This window comes from Lissotriton vulgaris, chromosome 8 (assembly GCF_964263255.1).
Source record: "Lissotriton vulgaris chromosome 8, aLisVul1.2, whole genome shotgun sequence".
NCBI lineage: Eukaryota > Metazoa > Chordata > Amphibia > Caudata > Salamandridae > Lissotriton > Lissotriton vulgaris.
In genome coordinates, this window is record NC_141696.1 from 576,812,489 (window position 1) to 576,834,271 (window position 21,783).

The window sequence follows — 21,783 nt, forward strand, 5'->3', positions numbered from 1 at the left end:
GGTTGAAAGAAAACCTGCAAAAGGGAAATAAACAGACATGAAGTATAGGGTGGTGGAAGAAAGAAGCATGAAGTAGAATTCAGGGTAGGCAGACTTCGTATTTGATAACCACAGAATTAGGCAGCACCTTTGTCTAGTTTCTAACATCATCTTTTTGCTCTTGCACTTATTTCTTTAGAAAGTAAGAACTATTGTTAACACTTCTTTTGGACCTTTGCGATGAGAATTCCACATAACGCTCTCACACCTACCAGTGGTGGCTGCTACCGAACAAGAGTGGCGGGGTGAGAGAAATAAATAAAAAAAGCACTTACATGGGTACTGCCACTGCCGATGTCGCCGCCGCTCCTGCCACTACAGGTGGCTGCCTGTGCAGTTTACTGCAACGGTGACTTGGCATTTAAGACTACTCTGTTCAAGCCTTCAAACTCCCCTTTTCCTACATGTAGGTCACCCCTAAGCCAGGCCCTCTGTAGCCCTATGGGCAAGGAGCTGTGTAAGTGACAGGCAAAACATGCTTACTATCAAGCAGGATGCACACAGGCTCCCAGACTCCCCTAGCCAATCACAACACTGCAATCACACCATGACAGCAGCGTCATGATTGGTCTGAGCGCCATGGTTCAGCACTCAGACAGGGGCTTGGAGCCTGTGAATGTTCTCTATCCAGGCTGTGCAATACAGCTGGGTGGAGAACATGCTAAGTGCGCATGACGGTTTGGCCGGCTGGCCAAACCGTCATGCGCCCTTAAATACTGCCCACCACTCATCCCCCTGCTCTGGATAGCCCAATCCTGCCCTGCACCTACAGAGCTGGTACAGAAAAATGAAATGAAAATAATACTGCGTTATCATTTTATTTTTTATTTTTGAACTGCTCTAAGAGGAGTGGGGCGACACTCCTCTGCCTAAGCGGAGGAGACGCCACTGCCACCTACTACCCTTTTCTGGTATCATTCTACAAACCATTATCTCATTTCACTCACTTCTCCTTTATCTCTTTGTACCACTTTCCTTTTGGAATTACCCCACACTTTTTTCGTGCTTTACAATGCTGTGCCATTTGTAGCTGTGTTTGCAATATATAAGTCACAAGCACATCAACAATCCTGAAGCAACTGATGAAGCTGCCGCAGTGAGGGGTAAAGATCCTTTCAGTGCCTTGTCAGTTCTTGCATTCGCGTCAATATTCTGATCCAAGTGGAAATCTGCTTTTTCTCCTATTGGTTTGTCTCTTAAATGTCTGCACTAAAAATGTAAATCGAACAGTTGTTGCTTTATGATTTTGTATTATCATTACTCCAAGTCTCAGAACCTATCTTAAAAACACACTTGAACATTTCAAGGTGAATTTTGATTATCAGATAATTTAAAATAATAATTCATGTTTTACTTCTTACCTTCCCACAGATCCACAGTCTGAAAGATGTCTGTGGTTCTCACTCCATATGCTTCAGCCGCTCTCAAGAACTGGGAAATCAGCTCCATCTGCTTGAAAGGCATCTTTGATTCTGTTACATTCCGGATGGGCTCTTTCCCCTTAGGATACAAACTGTTTATTACCTTGCAAAGAAGCTAGGAGAAAAAACACAATGTTTCAAAGGAAAGCTGAGAAACGCCTCAATCATGTCACTACATTGGTTATTTACAATGTAATAACACGTACAACTTTTTATTAAATAGTGTTGCACTTATACAAACATGGACCCTCTATTTTGTGGTCCAGATAATTTTCGTGAAGTCTTTTCCTTGTACCAAATAAGTTAATGATGCACAAGCAAACTTTACTTCGGAGGCAGAGCTGGCAGGGCTTGTAGGTGTAAACCTGAGGTTCCCCAGTGAAATTAGGAATCCTCAGGAAAATAGCTAATTTCAGGTCTAATTCCTGCAGTGCTTAATTTGAGCCGGTGGTTTCCAGTGCTCGGCACCAGCTTTTAATTGACAACATCGGCACTTATGACAGCCTGCCTCATGGTCGTGCTTTGTCTAATTTACTGATGAGCAGAACAACAGTTGTTTAATAATTCCATATACATTAAAAATGACTACCACCTGTCCCCCCCCCAAGCCATTGTTAAAGCTTTGGGGCTTGGAATGATCTGAATTGCCTCACTTGTAGGAGTGAGATGGTCAGTAGTTGTGTTGGTACACCCATTGCCAGTGATGGCAGGGGCAATGGGTGGTGTAAGGAACAGTGGGCTTCTGACGCGGCTCACGGCCCTGGCACTGATTCTTTTATAAATTAAGCACTGAATTCCCGAAATAATGTGTTCAGCGCCAGAAAACTCTAGGTGAACTTATACAGAGCTCTGGATTTCCCAGTAGTTACCGGCCCTATCAGAATTAAGAAGTCACTCATAATGAGGGTCATAGTGCTGGATTATATGTATTGCAATAGTGTGATTTGATGTTGACAATTGAAGTGCCCAACAGTTGGAAATATGACATTTGCATAAGCAGAGTAGGCAAAAAACTGTTTATACTGGGCAAAAATGTTGGCACTAAATTGCTCCAGAGCCAGTCCAATCTATGTTATCCAACATGTGATTATTGTTAGCGCTTTATTTATTAAAGATCTCACAGTTGTAAAGAATGTATAGTAATGGCTATGTGTAGCATTTTAATGTATGTGTCTGTACATGCTACCTGTGATGCTTTAAAAGTTCAATATAATAGAGTGAATGCTCTGTGTGTGATGCTGTGACTTTTACATGGATGAAAGCTCTTAAGTGAGGGCTGACCACTGACTCCAGTAGTTGAGCAGAAGGTGGGGTGTAACCAACATGCATAAAGCTAAAATAACTGGAATAAACACCCTAAATTAAAACTGCTTGCCTCCATGGATGTTACTCATGTGACGTTTTCAGCTGTTACTAATAAAGTACAAAATCAAATTCCAAAAAAATAACACTTTAAATCACATGATATAAAGATCAGAGATGTGTAGATGGGTCATGAAAATAGTCCATCAATAATCTTTTAAATGAACATAGGTTGTAAACGCCTTATAGGCACAGGAAGTACAAGCCACAATTTAGGTGCCGGAAGAGTGAAAGTGTGGGTAACCACATGCTGGTCAGGGAACCAATAAAGGAGACAGAGCAGCAGACCAAACAACATGAGGATAGGTGTTTAAAGAACATAAATGGGGGACACAGAATAAATACATTTAAACATAAGACAAAGAAAATACATTTAAAATGAAAATATAAGCTTAGTCAATGATGCTGGGACAAATAAGAAGGCATTTGTTAGTTATATTGAACTGAACAAAAAAGAACACAGGAGTTTTGGATGGGTTGGAGTGCAGGTGTAATCTACCAGTGAAGAATGACAGAGTGAGCAGCAGCAATTGCAGTGACAAGGAAGGTTTTAAGCAATAGGTTTTTGAAGGAAAAAAACAGGAATGATCCGATGGTGTGGACATTGTAAAAACGGAAACTTTGGAGATTGAGGGCCTGATTTATATTGCAGCGAATATAAATCGCCATAAAATATAATGCACTGGTAATATGGCGGATGGGATATCCTTCATCTTTGTAACAGAGTACCATATCCGCCGAAATATAAAACAGACCCTGAGTTTAGTATATTAAGCGAGGTGCTGAATTTGAATTCAAAGTGAAGATTGTGTTTTGAAGCAGGGAAAGATAATTGCCGTGGTGGATTATTGAATGAGCAGAGAAAGAAGAATATTAATTTTTATTTTTTAGGATTGAGTTTAGGTGAACAAGAAGCCATGTAGATCTCGACAGCATGGGTGAGTGGTCTCGGCGCCAATTCAAGATGGCGTGACTGCGCGGAGCTCCGACGGATGGGGGAACCTTTTTGGAACTGGAGGCTGCTTCAGTGCTTGCCAAATGATGAGACTACTCAGCGACTCCCCTTCAGCGGTGAGTCGCTGGAGCCCTCGATAACTTACACTTTTTTGTTTCTAACGGCCATAATGGCCCCGGGGCATTTCTCCTCAGGATAAGGTTGTGCATGCCATTTTGGATGGCAAATGTGCTTCCTTTCTTACTTCAAGCATTTCTATGCCATTTTCATCGGTATTTACACCCCAAATGGTCTTTTGGGTGACTCTGGCAAGTCTCTCCTAAAGAGGATAATTCTGTGGCCTTTTTGAAAGTTCTTTCTCCTCAATATCACACTCCTGTGAAGACAGATGTCATTGATTGTTACAATATGGTACCTCTCCATGTATATTGAGCCCTCATTGTTATTGCTGATAAAGAAGGTTGACCCTACGATTTCTTGTGTTTCAAGATGCTTTTTGACTGCGGCTCTCTCCTCCTCATTGTATGACTGAAATAGTCTTTCATTTTTGGGGGTCTCTACCTATGGTCTATTGCCTGCGTAGATCTTTTACTGTACACAAGGAGATTACGGAATCTTAAACTCTCAGCTGCAACCAAGCATGTTGTAAACTCAGACTCCACTTATAACGATATGGAAGATATTACTATTCATAAATCTGAACCTACCCCAGGTGCTATTCCAAAATCGCAACTTTCAAGCAAGATGCCTGTGGGAACTTCTAAGAGAGCAAAGAAAGACCCCCCATCTCCAGTGCATACCCGACTGCCTCCATAGATATGATTTATGGGGAAATTTGTGTGCAAAAACCTTTCATGGAAGAAACTACAAAAACACTACAACTTTTGAAGGACAAATGGTCTTCTTTGGAATCACATGCATTGGTAGTTGAGAAAAAGAATGAATCTCTTCAATCTACATGTTCTCGTGTCTCTATTTTGGAGTCTGAGATATCTCTGCTTAAGAAACACACTGAGGATTTGGAAAATCAGAATTGCAGAAATAACCTCTGCATTTACGGACTTCCTGAAAATATGTAGGGCTCCAATCCGACAGTTTTCTTTCAGACTTTCTTGCCTAATCCTCTGGATATGTCTACTACCTCCCCTCTCAACATACAATGGGCTCATAGACTCGGTCCCAAGATTTCAACAAAACCACATGGAGTTATTATGTTCTTACTACAATATACAGATCTACTACAAGTCCTGTCGGCTGTCAAATCTCAAAAAAACAATTTTTGGGGGAGGGACATAGACTTTTTTTCACTCAAGATGATGCAAACGCCACCACGGACCGTCACAAGAAATTTTGGGATCTTCGTCCTGAGCTTAGAACTATAAATGCCAGATATGGTCTAATACAAAGGAGAAGACTACTACTTTTGACGAACCGGCTGCTTTACAAGAATTTCTTCAACAACATGGACCGGATGTCATTGGCACTTCAAAGTATACTTAATTGCCATTTTGTTTGTCTATATGGGTGTTTCCCTTTTTGTTTAATTCTTTTATGATGCTTTTCCTTAATCTTTCTCCTTTTCCTCTTTTTCTTCTCCTTCTTATAAAAGCTTCAATTCATAATATTTTTTCCTTTTTCTTTAATACAGTTATATTTTCATCCTCCAGCTCCTCTGTGGTTCCTTCACTGTTGTTATCATTATCCTCCCAAGGTTACCCTGACGTCAGATGGGACTCGTGTGCTGTAGTCGTCGTCTCCTGGTGTCGCCATTCCAGTATCATCTTTGTATCTTGTAGGTAGGTTTTTCAGTTGTCATTCGTATGACTTGTACTGTCTTTTTGTTTCTTCTTTCTTCTCCCCTTTGTCCATTTTTTTCTATATGACTCTTTTTGACCACATTCTTCTCTCGAAGGTTCATCACAGCATTTTCTTTCTTCTTCGTTTTCTCTTTAAACAAATATTCTATTTATATCTTTTTTCTTTTTCATACCCGACTTATCCTAATTCTAATATCATTACTGTAGGCATTTCGAATGTTCATGTTTCTAGCATTACGATACCTTCCAGGTTACTGCTTGGAATGTCAAAGGACTAGGTAACCCTATTAAAAGACAACGGGTGTTATCTTACCTAGCCAAGTTTAAAACTGATATTGCATTACTGCAAGAGTCTCATCTTTCTGAGCCTGAAGCTTCCAAACTGAAGAGAAGTTGGGTGGGTCATTTGTTCAATTCTCCTGCTTTAGGTAAGAAAAATGGAGTTCTGATTCTTTGTCATCAAAAATAGCCTGTTTCAGTCATACACCAAGAATCTGATACTGAAGGCTGATGAGTTATTGTTAAACTTCTTATTGATAAGATATCTTTAGTTATTTTCAATGTATATGGCCCTGTTTCTGTTGACAAGGTTTTTTGGACAAAGATTTCTGATAAACTGCTTTTACTTGATGATGATTATATTATATTTGGTGGTGAATGCAACCAAATCCATGACCCCATATTTGATAGACATTCAACTGTTAAGTTTCTCCCCAACAAGATGCACTCACAATTTACTTCAACTATTCGCCGTAAATTGTTAGTTGATATATGGTGACTTTGTCACCCAGACCTTCGAGAATACAGTTTTTATTCAACACCACACCATTCACAATCCCAAATTGATTATCTTTTTCTGAGTAAACTTGTGCTCGTCAAGCTGATATAGAATCAATTTTAATACCAGATCACGCACCAGTACATGTGGATTAGAACCTTATCCCTTTTTCCCCATATTCAGGGAGATGGTGCTTTAAAAATTCTTTACTCCTAGATTCTAATTTTAGCCAACAATTCAGTTACTTTATTGCTGAATTATTTGATATCAATTCAACCCCAGAGACGTCTTTTGCAATGAAATGGGATTCTTTAAAAGCAACTGCCGGGGGTTTTATAATAAATTCCATCTCACAAAAGAAAAAAATCCTAGATGCCCAATCCTCTCAACTTCTTAAAAAAAATCAAACAGCTCGAGTATACTTACTACCAAACCAATAGTGAATCTTCTTTGAAAAATCTTATTGATGCCAAACTTACTTTTAACAGACTATCAACAGATGCTGCTTCTTCTTATTTATTGAAAAGCAGTACTCGTTACTATGGGAGCAAAATAAAATGGGGAAATTACTAGCTAATTATTTAAAAATAAAAAAGATAGAACTAGGATATAATCTTTACAGGGCCCTGCAGGGAATCTTCTTTTGAAAGATAATGATATTTTAAATGAGTTTGTTTCCTTTTATGAAAACTTATATTCTCCAGAAACACAGCAAACACAATCTGACCTCTCTGCTTATTTTCAGTCCATTCCTTTCTTTTCTTCTAATCACATTGATCTTGACTCATTAGAAATGGATATTTCTTTATCAGAAATCTCTCATGCAGTTTCAGTGCTACGCCGAGGAAAAGCCCCTGGGCCTGATGGCTTTACAACTGAATTTTGTGATCATTTTGCAAAACCTCTCCTACCCAACCTTTTACTCCTATATAAGTCACTTATACATAAAGGCATATCTCAAGGGACATTCGAAGAAGCCATGATTTGTTTAATTCCAAAAGAAAATAAAGATCCCTCTCTCTGTAAGAATTATTGTCCCATTTCTTTAGTCAATACCGACTATATGATCTTTGCCAAGACTCTAGCCTTGCACATTGACCCCATCCTACCCAATCTGATAGGCCATGAAACAATCTGGCTTCGTTAAGGGACGACTAGCCTCTGATAATTCTCAAGTCTTTTTCAACGTTCTTGGCAAGGCTTCAACTTTGGACCACCCTATAGCTGCCATTGCTTTAGACATGGAAAAAGCTTTTGACAGGATTGGATGGGATTTATGTTCCATGCATTAAGATGGGTCGGCTTTTCACCTAAACTGATTTCATTAATCTCCCTATTATAATTTAACCCCTCAGCTTCAATTTTTGTCAATGGTAAAACCTCTAATTATTTTCCTTTTCTGAGAGGGGTTCGTCAAGAGGTCCATTATCACCCCTCTCATCGCTTTAGAACCTTTTCTAACCAAAATAAGACAGGATACTCGTATCTCAGGATTTAATTTTGGTCCCCACCAGGTCAAAATGTCTGTTTATACTGATGACATTCTCTTATATTGTTCTAATCCTGAACCTTCCCTCCCTCCCTTTTTTCAACAAGTTAATACTTTCTCCCTATTATCAGGTTATCGACTTAACACTGATAAATGTGAGGTCCTCCCGTTAAATGTTTTATGTCAAAAACATATTTTTGACTATTCGGGCTTCTCTTGGCAACCCTCTAAAATAAAATATCTGGGCTCGTGGTTCTCTTCAACAATTCCTGAAACCTTAAAATAAAATTTGGATAACATCATTAAATCATTAAATAGCTGGTGGCCTAGGGAGCTGGGACCTCCTCCAAAACCTGTTTCTGAACTGAAAAATCTTGGCGTCTGGCTAGACTCCAAACTAACCTTCTCATTCCATACTAAGAAGGTGGCATCTATGTGCTACGGCATCCTGCGTAGTTTGAGGCCTATCCTCAATTTTTTCGATGCCCCCACTCGCCAGATGGTGATTCAGGCCAGCATACTTTCGAGACTCGACTATGCGAGCTCATTGTTGGTGGGCGCCAACCAGGCGGAAATCCTGCGACTCCAACGAGTCCAGAACGCGGCAGCCAGGGCCCTGGTTGGTCTGCCTCGCTTCTGCTCAGCCCGCAGTACAATTTCTAAATTGCACTGGTTGCCAGTAATTAGACGCATAGAGTTTAAGATCCTTTGTTTTGCGTTTAAAATCTTAAAAACTGACACTCCCACCATCCTTCAGCACCTTCTGACCTTGTACACCCCTTCGCGCAGCCTTCGTTCTGCTGGCCAAAATCTGGCACTTGTTCCTCGCTTCCACAAATGTAGATTAGGTGGCCGATCGTTTACGGTGCTGGCCTCCAAATTGTGGAATGCACTTCCTGTTGACATTCGTTCTTTAGATGACCTTTTTGCTTTCAGGAAAGCTGTTAAAACTTATCTTTTCCCTATGCCTTATTAATTATCCCTTCTTTATTCGTAATGTTAGTTATGTTACTTCTTCCTGTTATAGCGCCGGGACGCCCCTTCGCTGGGGCAGCTGTGCGCTCAAAAATTCAATTAACATAACATAACATAACATAACAAATGATACTATTACACGCTGGCATCCACATTTTCTCTCCTGGTGGGGCTGAATGGATTTGATTAAAATGATGCTCACTCCTTTGATTTTATATATTATCTCTATCATTCCGGTTTGCATTCCTGGATATTATTTTAAGAAAATTGACTCTCTCTTGAAAAAATTTCTATGGAAAAACAAACCTCCTCGTATTGCTTTAATTTCCTTGAAAAAGGATGAATCTAACGGAGGTCTTAGATGCCCTGATTTCAAAACATATCATTCTGTTTTCTTTCTAAAACAAGCTACTTGATGGCTCTCTTTGGAGCTCTCAACTTTTACTCCCTTGTGGGTACAAATAGAATAATCTTTTATTTACCCCTTTGATTTTCTGGAGATTCTTGCTTTTATTACTAATTCATCATTATTTCATTCTCCAACTATATCTCACGCTCATAAACTTTTGGCACCTCTCCTACCATCATCTTATCCCTCTCTTAATTCTTATTATCAACGACAACCCATATGGCACAATAAGTCATTACGAATTAACAATCGCACCATTTATTGGAAAAAATGGCATTCTAAAGGTTTGCGATGGATATCTCAACTTTTACTTGACCCCTTTTGTTTGTCGACCTAAAAAAAAATATTTTCCAATTAATTTTAAATCACAATATGATCTTTTATATCCCTCTCTTAACCAATACCTGCTTACAATACCAAATACCTCTTATTTCTCTGCAAAATGTGCTTCTCTTTTTCCACTATTAGACTCCTCCCCATCTGCCTCCACTATTTACAAAACTTTGCAATCACCTTGAGACAGACATAAATCAAAGACCGAATTAGCATGGGTAAAGAATTTTTCACAATGTTGGGCAACTGAAATATGAGATAAGTTATGGTCTAAACTTTCTAAAACCTCTCGAGCTGCTAACACCACACAAGTGACTTTAGCGTCTTTCTCATCAAGCACCCCTTCCACTTTTTGGTCCTGTCCCTGTCCCACTGCTAATTTAAAACACATGTTATTTGAATGTCCATCTATTTGTCAGTGTTGGCAATTAGTTTGGTTTCAAATTAAGAAAAATGTCAAAATCAATATTCCTTTTTCTTTAACCAATATATTCTTAGGCTCTTTGTCACCCCAATCCACTTTAAGCTCCTGGATCTACTGTTAGCTGTTGCTTTTCATTTAATAACATCAAATTGGAAACAAGCTGATAAAGTTACCTTTAGATCTTGGTGGAACGCTGTATGTTTTTATCATAGATTATATACTAATTACATTTCTCCCAGTTCTCTAGCGATTAGGAGAGATCTCTTATGATTATCTGTAACCACATACTTATCTTTATCTGCTTCTTCTGCTACTAAAATTATGGCTAAATCAGATGTTGTACGAAAACCACCTTAAACCACCTTTCCCTTTTGTGTATACAGGACATATATTATTTTCTTTATATACATCTTGATAATTATAATCTTTACATATTCTTTTTCCCTTAAAATGACTATGTTAAATAGGACTTATTGTATTTAATGCCCTGCTGTTCTTTTTCTTTTTAATCCCAATAAAATAAAATAAATAAAAAAAGACCGCGACAGCACAAAATCAAGGAAAAGGCATGTTCTTGTGAAGATGAGAAAGATGGAAAACATACGAAAATGTATTTATGAAATTATTTTATTGCTTTTTAAACAAGATGATTGTGATTGTTTTTATGCAAATATTGTCTATTTTTGATGTGTTGTGTATCTTTTATGGCCTATAATGGGCCGAAATCTATACTACTATTATAAAGAGAGAACTGTGTCCTTTGAGCCAGGTAAACTCGAAAGGTACACCACCAATAGCAACACCCAATACAGCGTTGGAAAGGGGGGGTCCAGTAGATGGACATAGGCTATAAAAAATATAAAAATAAACGTTATTTAAAAAATAAACAATAAAAAAGTAGTCCCTAAGCAGTAGCGCCAGCCGTGTGTGCTAACAACGTGCGTGCTGACATCATCGGAGGACAGGAATGCGAGGAGGAGCGACAAACAGCGCGGGAAGGAGCGGAAAACTTAGCCAGACTGGAGGGAATGAGGTACGTGAACCGCGGGGAAGAGCAGTGAAGTAAGGCGGACTGGAGCGGAATGGAGGACAACAGCGCATGGAGGAGCGGAGAACGTAGCAAGACTGCAGCGCCATGAGGTATGTGAAACGCGGGGAGTAGGGGTGAAGTACGCGGGGAGGAGCGGTAAGTGAGGCGGAATGGAGCGGGATAGCGGATTGCAGTGGGGCGTGTAGACTGGCTTGGTGTAGTGGGGGGCGGTGAAGTGAGGCGGACTGGAGCGGGATAGCAAAATAAATGATAGGTTTTAAAACGGCTTTCACATTTGGTGCAGACATTTAAGTGAGAGTAGTGGGGGCAGTGAAGTGAGGCGGACTGGAGCGGGGGCCTGGGTTTGTGCGACTGGGAGCAAGCGCTGAGGTAATGTGTACGCAAGCCTGAAATGCTGCCCCCAGCCCCCTTCTGCCCCGGGCAACGTGGGGCGGGCTGCTAGTAAAGGATAAAGAAAATGTGGGACTTGTCTGTGTAGAACTAGGACTCAAATCCAATAGAAGAAATAAGAGAGGTAACAGAAAACTAGAAAGATAGAACAGAACCCTTTGGGGCACCATAGTAAATAAAGTGAGGAGGTGACAGAGAATGTTTCCCAAAAAAACTAAAGCACTGTGATTGGACTGATGAGCGGAAAATTAATCTCTTTTTGACCCAGTGTTCCCAACTATTAAAAGAGTGTTAAGAAAAAAAAATGATCCAAACAGTGCAGAAGATACGACTATCATCCTGTGAAAAAACAGATTGACATAAAAGATTCCAGGTTAGTGTGAAATAGTATTGAAAGACAAAATGTGTCATGTAGGATTGTGGAGTTGTTGGGAGAAGCTGTAGGTTTGCACGGGCAAAAGAACCACAGAGTTACTCATCAAAGACTAGAGAAAAGGAGTTAAACATGGAGGCATTAGAACACAGTGTAAGAACACATAAAGTGGTCTACAATTAAAGGAGTTATAGAAGCGGATAGTAAAACTACAGATTGTTGGACCTAGCCCTTTTTTCAGGGTTATCCCCCCAAACTTTTTGCCTGCCTCTTGCTACTTTTCTGACCCTTTTAAGGACTTTGAGCACTTTACCACTGCTAATCAGTGCTAAAGTGCATGCTCTCTCCCTAAAAAGTGGTATGATTGGTTTACACCTTTTTGGCATATTTGATTTACATATGCCCCTTGTAAAGCGGTATACCATATACCCAGGGTGTGTAAATTAAATGCTACTAGTGGGCCTGCAGCACTGCTTTCACCACCAACAGAAGTAGACTTTCAAACCTGTCACAGACCACTGCCACTGCAGGGCCTGTGTGTGCAGTTTACTGCCACTATGGCTTGGCATTTAAAACTACATGCCAAGCCTTAAAACTTTAAAACCCCCTTGTTACTCCTAAAGTAGGCCCTAGGTAGCCGTGTGGACAGGATACTATGTAAGTAAAGGACAGGACATGTGACTTTATTGTGTGGCATGTCCTGGTAGTGACAACCACCCTATTTTGTTTCTCATATATGTGTTTAAGTGGTAAACCCTGATCTGATAGAAGTGGTGTTGCCATGTTTGGTATGTTTAGAATGGCAGTGAAAAAACATGTTTACCGGTGTTGGTGGATTTGTATTACTATTTTAGAAATGCCACTTTTAGAAAGTGAGCATTTTTTCTGTGTTTATAACTCTAGTGTTTTGCAGTCTGATGCTAATCCATGTCTAGGGCAGAGTGACAGTTACACTTTCTGCATACAGGAGGGGCTGGGTGTCAAGTGAGGTATCTGTATTCATCTGCATACTGATAGTCTTCCTGGGCTGTGGAGAGGGAAGCGGGCACGCTTGTATAGGATGCCTCCTGCCCTCACACAATGGGCTGATTTACCCCCTACTGATGTCTGGAACCAGGGTAGGGGAGGAGGGAAACTCCTAGAACTTCACAGACCTAGCTGGAAACTTCTCCCAACTTCTAGAATCAGGGCACTACGGTATAAGTAAAGGGGTTCTGACTCCATGATTTTAGGGTGCTTTTGGAACGGAGACTGAACATCTGTCAGAAGTATTGCTGGGCTGCCCAAAGGACTCACTTGGACTGCTCTTTTGCTGTTGCCCTGCTGTCTATTACTAAGCTGGGTGGCCTAAAGAACTTACTGTATTGCTTTTCTGTTGGTTACCCTGATGACCCTTGACATTGGTTTCATCAGGCGCTGTGGTACTGCCAGGAGGAACCCCCATTTGAACATCTTGCCTTGTATGTGCAGGCCTGCCTACCTGTTAGGTTGCTGGAGAGACTGCCACCCTGCAAGAAGGAGTCTTGTGCTGGCCTGCTGCCTGCCCTTCTTTGTGCCTAATTGTTCTCCAAGCGGTCGGTCCCACCGACATTACTGAGCATGCTGTATGCACTACACTTCATCCCATGTCCCTTCTGAGAGTAGGAGGAGAGGTGGGGGTCAGCGACATCCCAAGGTGCCATATGCCCAGTCCCATGTCCTGGAGAATACCCTGAGGGGCCCCAGGAACGGAATCTAGTTTGTACTGGAAGACCATCCACTGAGGGGGACACCATAGTGTCAGGAGAACCTGGGGGAGCTGCTGACCCAAGTGCTCTACCAGTTCTGGTGTCTGTCAGTACCACTCCGCAAAGCAGGGTGCAGAAGCCCAGGTGTAGGGGTAGCGGAGGAAGGACTCACCCCTAACCACTGTCTAGCCTGAGGGTAAGACCCTGGCTTGGAGGGCCAGGTTCAAGGTATCGCCCCTGGCCTGGAAGGAGGGGAGACTGCCACAAGCGTCGCTACCATTTTGTCTTCTGGGGTTACCACATCTGGCGGGAGAGTGCAGAACTCTAGAAGGGGGAACAGGGGGAGGGAAGCTCACCTCTGACCCCAGTCCAACCCAAGTGTACAGACCCTGGATTGGTAGACCAGTTGCAGGATACCACCCTTGGACTGGTGGGAGATGGAGTGGACAAAGGATGCAATGCCCCCAGGGCTACTGCCCCCCACTCTGAGAAACCACAGAGATCCCTGGATTGCTGAGAGTGTTATATCCCTCTGATCCTTGCTCTGTCAGCCTATCACCAGATTCAGTTGCTTCCACCTGCACCTACAAACTTTCAGTGGGTCGTATGATGGAACAACGCAGGGAAATAGGTTGCAAGCCTTAACCACACATTTTTTAGCACACATTTCTTACAACGTGTATGTTTTTACAACAGATGCAATTACCACACTGTTTATTCATTTAAAAACAATGTATTTGTGGAGGGAACCCCCACACCGACCATCTTACCTTAAATGCGTGGGAAAGACATCCGTTGTTAAAACATCCACATTGTAAAAAAATTTGTGCTAAAAAATGTCATACAACCCACTGAAAGTCTGTATGTGCAGGTGGAAGCAACTGAATGTGTACAGCAGCTTCTTAGTTTACCACTGTCTACCTCTGTCTGCAAAGATTTTATAAAATACTTTGAACTAAAAAAACAAACACGTTGTAAAAACATGCATGCTGAAAAATGTGTGATAAAGTCCCAATGTGGTAAAGAATGGCATCCTTCTATGCTCAGGGGTGAATGTTGACTTTCTTTTGAATAGTGACCTTGCACTCCACATCTGCCTATGATAGTGGCTTATTAGTTTGGAGCCATTCAGTAGTTTCTTCGTATCAGCCTCCTGACAGGAGTCTCCTGTAGTCACATGCCCTCTGTGCAAAAAGTGCCATAGCCATCACCCACTATCAGCTACCACTCTGCCACTCTGTTGACTAGTTCTTCCCAGAACTAGGCACAAAGGTTAGGAGCAGAGGCAGAATACCACATTTCACATGTCCTAGACCTGTCTGTTATCTGTCCTCGGAATGCTACGGTTACTTCCTAGGCCTTTATGTAATCAAAGAATGGTAATGTATTGTGTATTTTTGTCTTATTCTTTATGATTATGCATTTATAATTAAATAAAGACAATCAATCATTCAAAGGTACTAAAACGCTTTTAATATTCAAGTTCAAATTTTCAAAGGAGTCAATCGTGTCAGCTGTAGCATTATCGATCATTAACAGGGGACTGATGAAGTGGGCATGGCAAACCACCAAATATATCGGATCCATAGAGGGAGAGCTCCTGGCCCATGCCTGCCATATTTTGCTTTGTGGAAGCCATCGACTTTTGGGAATGTGTGCCGAAGCTTCCAATTGCCCACACGAGTAACATGCTGTAACTATAAACTCTGTCAAAACTGAGTAGACTGGGGACTACACTGGTGTATGACCATGCTGGCAGCGTGGTGGACCGCCAATCGAAGAATGTGGTCTGGGGTGTCCTGCTGCTGGGCGAGAGCTATATCGACTGGGACAGGGGGCGGTACGGAGACCCCAGAACTGAAACTGAGGCTGGGTGAGGACCCTGTGTGGAAAAGTTAGCCTTTTTAGGGGCTCACTGGTGCAGGGGTTCACCCGTATCTGTCCACTGGTCCTTAAACCAACATATAGAAATTGGCACTGAAGCTGGAACATCAAACAACAAGTTTTATTAACCTCTCTTGAGAGGGACTATACAACACCCTCGGGCACTGTATGAGGTAGTCCAAGGAATACAGAAACCAAGGGTCTTATATATCCTGTTTACCGCTGAGTAGGCATCAAGACTCAAAGAGGAGGTAGAGGCATATATAGGAATAGGTATTGACAAACATGGGCATACAAATATGTCTTGGTCAGAAAAGTGGGAGGGGAGACAAACCACCTTACATCAGTTGAAACAGCCTGACAGTTACAGTCTAAGACAGGTGCATTCTAGCGGCTACAGGCCTTTCTGAGCATACACAGTGCTCTGGATCAGTACAGAAAGTTGTCAAGATTTGGAAGTCTTGTGGAACACCACCACATTCAAAGCATTGGTAATAATAAGGGCCCACACAGCAATGTTTTTTCTAAGTCTGGGCAGAGTTTGAGGATTTCGGCTACGCAGAACACAGCGAAATGATTAAACCTCCACCAAGCTACGCGGCGTTCTGCGAGCAGCAGAGTGGGTTACCTTGTGCCATTCACACTGATTTTTACTGCTGGGTGTTTGTCTCATGCTGTAAAATCAGCACAAATGGTATCTTGCACAGTGCAAGAGGGCCCTGCTTCTTTCTGCTACTTGAGTAGAAGTTCTATTTGAGCGGCAGCTCCCTCAACGCGAATGGAAGGTTTCTCAATGCTAGCGGTAGCGACCATCCTTGACCGCCCACGTTGAGAAATCTCGCTAGGAAGTGGTCTCGCGTTGGATTTTCCTCGCTCATGCTCGCCAACTTACTGTTGTCGAGCGCAAGCAAGAAAAACACTCTGCTCCTTGGAATGGAGTTTTTCGGAAATCCGGGAGCTCTGCGGAGTGCAAAAAAGTCCGCAAACAGAGTGGAGTTTACAGGCTAGACTTAGTTTGTACTATAACGGCCTATTGGTACTCCGTCAGGACTGGGTGCCTTTCTAGATGGGCTGGAAGAGATGGTAGTAGTCACCTCTTCAACGCTGAATCTAATGTCTAAGGAAATGGAGGAGAATCTTCAACCAGATCTTGCTCTGATTATGCGCAAAAGAATACATTTGTTTGAAATTACTGGTCCAGCTACCCGTACTTATATTGGACCCTAACCTATTATTTTTAATGGTTATAAACCTTTTCCCATTCACAATATCCCCAAAGACTTTAAAGGCCCTCTCTTTACATGTTCTTATTAAGCCTTCCATGTTTCTACTTTTAGGGCACGCTTCTGTTTTTTTAAAGACACTTTGTAATCATATCTTGCTTTGGCAAGTGCTGTCCTATCCCTAGGTCTACAAATAAGGGCAAGTCGCAAACATTGATTGGCTACCGAGCATTCCCTATCATACCAGCCTGGCTGGCTGATTTGACTATTCTGCCTGGCCCAGTTAAAACGCTTTTAATATTTAAGTTCACATTTTCTAAGGGGTCAATCGTGTCAGCTGTAGCATTATCAATCATTAACAGGGGACTGATGAAGTGGGCATGGCAAACCACCAAATATGGCGGATCCATAGAGGGAGAGCTCCCGGCCCATGCCTGATAATCCTGCCATACTCTTGCTTTGTAGAAGCCATCCACCTTTGGAAATGTGTACCGAAGCTTCCAATTGCACACACGAGTAACATGCTGTAACTATAAACTATGTAAAAACTGAGTAGACTGGAGACTACACTGGTGTACGACCATGCTGGCAGCATGGTGGACCGCCAATCGAAGAATGTGGTCTGGGGTGTCCTACTGCTGGGCGAGAGCTATATCGACTGGGACAGGGGGCGGTACGGAGACCCCAGAACTGAAACTGAGGCTGGATGAAGACCCTGTGTGGAAAAATTCGCCTTTTTAGCGGCTCACTGGTGCAGGGGTTCACCCTTATCTGTCCACTGGTCCTTAAACCAACATATAGAAATTGGCACTGAAGTTGGAATATCAAATAACAAGTTTTATTAACTTCTCTTAAGACGGACTATACAACACCCTCGGGCACTGTATGAGTTAGTCCAAGGAATACAGAAACCAAGGGTCATATATACCCTGTTTACTGCTGAGTAGGCATCAAGACTCAAAGAGGAGGTAGAGGCATATATAGGAATAGTTATTGACTAACATGGGCATACAAATATGTCTTGGTCAGAAAAGTGGGAGGGGAAACATAACTCCTTACATCAGTTGAAACAGCCTGACAGTTACAGGCTAAGACAGGTGCATTCTTGCAGCTACAGGCCTTTCTGAGCATACACAGTGCTCTGGCTCAGTACTGAAGAAGTTAACTACAGTTGATGACTCAAGCAAAACAGAAAGGCAAGCAACAGTGAAGATGGCAGAATCACATGGCGAATGGAAATGGATGCCACAAACAAAATGGCTTCAGCTTATGCTAACGGTAATTCCTTTGATTTCCACACCTGTACCTGTGGCGCAGCATGACCTGTGAGGAGCGGCTGCACCCGAGCTGTGGGCCTGCCCTTGAGCCTTACCTGGGTGATGACTGACGTGGCAGCTGCTGCTGATGAGAGTCGACCCTTGGAGCGACTAGAGTATATGGAGGTGAGGAGTGGATCTTGGGGACCAGAAGCACAACGGCTGTGACTAATTAGATCCCCAGCTGGGTTGGACCTTGAGAGGCCGGCTCCCCAGAGGACGAGTGCAGCAGCAGAAAGAACCTCGCCACTACTGCGCAACCAGGGTGTAATGCATCAGTGCTGCAACAGCGGACTCCTCAGTGCTTAGGCCTACTCTGGGCCGGCCCTGGACTGAACTGTGCTGGGGACGAACCCGGACTTGAAAATCTCTGACCCTCTTTCCAGTGGTGCAGGCATGGGTCCCCTGCACTGAAAGTTTCCAATAGCTGACAGGACCCCGGTACACTGGATCCCTGACAATGGTACTTGGGCATTAGTGACTGTGGTCAGAGCCCCCTCCTGCTAAAGTCACTCTTCAATGCCTCAGAGGCCAAGGTGAGAGACTGACGCTGCCGTATGTTGCAAGGTAACCCGTATTTGAACTATCTGTGCAGTGATCAGGCCGTGGCAGCGGCAGAGCCCCTACATGGCCCTGGCTGTACTAAGCTAGGCTGAAAATAGAAATGGGGAAGTAGCACCAAAGATGGCCATCTAGAAGTATTGCTATGGTTGTAAGGCCACTGCTGACCCTGTTATCTGCACTGCACGCATGGTTCCCCCCTCGCTCACCTGTTTGTCTACGCCGGTCTATGCGGGACCCTTGGAAATGTACTAATGTCTTGTCCTGGCCAACCCCGCCTTCTTTGGGAAACTATGAGAAAACACAATGTGGAGGTCCTGCAGCACAAACAGGTGTAATGAAGGGAGCACAGTAAGAGGTGGAACCCAGGTCCGACCTTTCACTCACTGCGGCAGTGTCCCCACGAAGGTGCAATCAAGACCATCATCCCAAAAAACATTGCCATACGTCTGTGGCATGGATGATCATTAACATTATTAGCGGGATGGATTAGGAGACTAATGAAGTAATATTGAACTGTGGACTGCCCTTAATCCCCCGTACTTGGGCCCAGCGCACGGGCTGCGCAGAGGTGTCACACCTCAGTGCCCTGTCTGAAAACTGGTGATAGCCTCTGAGTGCGTTGTGAAGAGATGATATGGGCTCCACAAAAGGGAAGACAGCAGACTCGGCAGACCCCAGACACTCACAGCCCAGCGGGTCGGACAGCTCCCTACTGTGCTCACAGAAGATTATGTGCCTCCCACGGTGACAGAATCGCGATTTGACAAGTTTGACATGATCCTGAACAAAATCCAGGAATCTCGGATGGCGATTGAGCATGGCTAGGGGCCCTCACTACAGATCTCAGTCTTCTCAAAGCTGATCATAGAAAACTTGCAGACACAGTTAAAGACAATTCATCAGTCTTGTCCGACATAACCTCTTGGCAGAAAGAACCCACAGACAAGATCACACAACTCCAACGCCAGATGACCACTTTACAAGACCCAGTGGAAGATGCGGAAGGGCGTTCATGCCGCAACAATGTACAGATCGTCAGCCTACCCGAAAAAAGCAAGGGCCTCAACTCCACTCAATTTATAGAAACATGGCTGTGCGAGTGGTGGCTCCGGAGGGGCTCATAGAGTTATTCTGCATTAAGAGAGCACACAGGGCCCCAGCCACAAAACCGATTCCGGGTGCGCCACCGCACCCAATAGTGGCCTGCATTCTTAACTATAAAGACCAAGAAACCCTTCTCAGATGTGCCTGAGAGAAGGGGCCTCTAACTTATGACAATACTCGCATCTCCAATTCCGGGACTATACACTAATGGTACAATGCCCGAGAACTTCCTACCAAGAGGTGAAAAAACAACAGAGGGCACTAAACCTCAAATATGCCCTGTTTTACCCAGCCTGACTTAAGGTAATCAATGAGTAGAAGAGTCACTTCTTTGAAAAACCAGAAGCTGCTGGACATGAATTGAAGATACTTTCCCGGATTGATACCTCGTCCAGGCTCGGCGGCATACCCCCTCACGGTCTCAGTGGAACAGTTGGGGGAAAAGATGATGAATGAAGCCACCACGAAACAAAGCTGTGATGACCCAATCACAGGAGCAGGTACTGGAGGGTCAACAAGCTGCGATCTTGACGGCTACCAAACTCCGAGGCACAGGACTGCTTTCAACAGACGAATGTTCAGCGAACACCAGAATGCACTCTGACTCTGAGAACAGTCTGGCACTTTTTCCCTCCTTAAGGCCGCAAACAGTGAATGACTTACTGGGCTGATGAATAAGTCTCTGAACTCTCACAATGTGCACTAGGTGGTAAAGTATGATGATTTATTTGCTCTTTTACACAGATGCCACCTATGCCGCCTATGTAACTATCAGTAAGGGAAGTATGTCTCCCCTCTGTTTGGAGTTTCAGCCACCGCTGTATTTTTATCCACTTACTTAAGTATTTTTCATATTGGGACTTGGCACTACTTTACACCACAGCGTCCACACCCACACAGTGACGGCTAGGGCCAGGGAGGCACATAAGCAACAGAAGGACACAATTGGTTATGCGTTAATTGCTACGCTAAATGCACACCCACTAGCAAATGCACAATGTTCATCACAGTTATTATGGTTGACCTTTAATGTTTGATCGGATGATGTTCCAACATCTGACCTTCTATTGGGGTTGCAGCAGTTTTTGGAATTAATTAAACTAACTGGCAGGCCTTTACCGTTACAGAGTGTCTTACTCACATACATACTAGGAAGAAACACATCATACTATGTAGCTCGATGAATACTACTGGCCAATATAACATAACCACATGGAATGTCAGGGGAATGGGCTCCAGCCACAAGAGCCACAGAATCTATGCACAACTACACAGATGCAAGGCACACATAGTATTCCTACAAGAGACGCGCTTTACTAATTCGGAAGCGCACAAACTCCAGAAAAAATAGTGAGGACAAATATTTAATGCATCCTACTCTGTCTTTGTAAGGGGGGCTGCAGTAATGATTAGAACAGGGGTCCCATTTGATCACAACCCCCTGGAACTCACTTTGGTCTTGGGGTTGGATCCTCACTCCATTACATACATGACGACTAGACCCTAGCCTTTTAGAGGATGGGGTATTCCGCATCACTATAGCCACCACTATAGACAACTACTTCAACACAGACACAGCCTCCTCAAACTTAATAAAGAAGGAAGCATTCAAGGTTGTCATAAGGGGAACATTGATTATTGGCGGGAGCACTTCAAATGGTAAATTACAACTGAGGCAGTTGGAAGTGAGATTGGGAGCACTGGAACAGGCTGCAATGACGGACACAGATAGGGAGACAGAGCTACAAACAGCACGTATTGAATACGCAGAACTACTAGAGTGCCTGCGCGTAATCGATCACTGATCCTTTACAAAGAAACTGCATGGAGAAACAGACAAAACAGATACAATGCTCGCCAATTGATCAAAAACACTCCTCCATCAGCCACTATACTCTAAATTAACACAAGACCATGACCCACATTACCACCCAGAATGGAATTGATGCTGCATTACATAGCTATTATGAGTCCCTATATGGGCCCCCTCCCGCGGTGGAGCACTAAATAACTGATGACATTTTTGGTAATCTAACAATTTCGCAGATCACAGCGGAGGATAGAGGGCCCTGGCAGCACCTTTGACTGCCACTGAGATCCGTGAAGCCATTAGAGAACTCCCTCTCAACAAAACGCCAGGCCTTGATGG

The 21,783-nt window shown here is 43.0% G+C and overlaps 1 protein-coding gene across 1 annotated transcript in view; it reads right to left on the reverse strand.

Moving 5' to 3' along the window:
* TAGLN3 (transgelin 3) overlaps positions 1 to 21,783 on the reverse strand; it is a 154,634-nt gene that overhangs the window by 46,666 nt on the left and 86,185 nt on the right. The window contains exon 3 of the mRNA XM_086934416.1: positions 1,401 to 1,575. Coding sequence (XP_086790542.1) covers positions 1,401 to 1,575 — 175 coding nt within the window. The remainder of the gene's footprint in view (positions 1 to 1,400; positions 1,576 to 21,783) is intronic.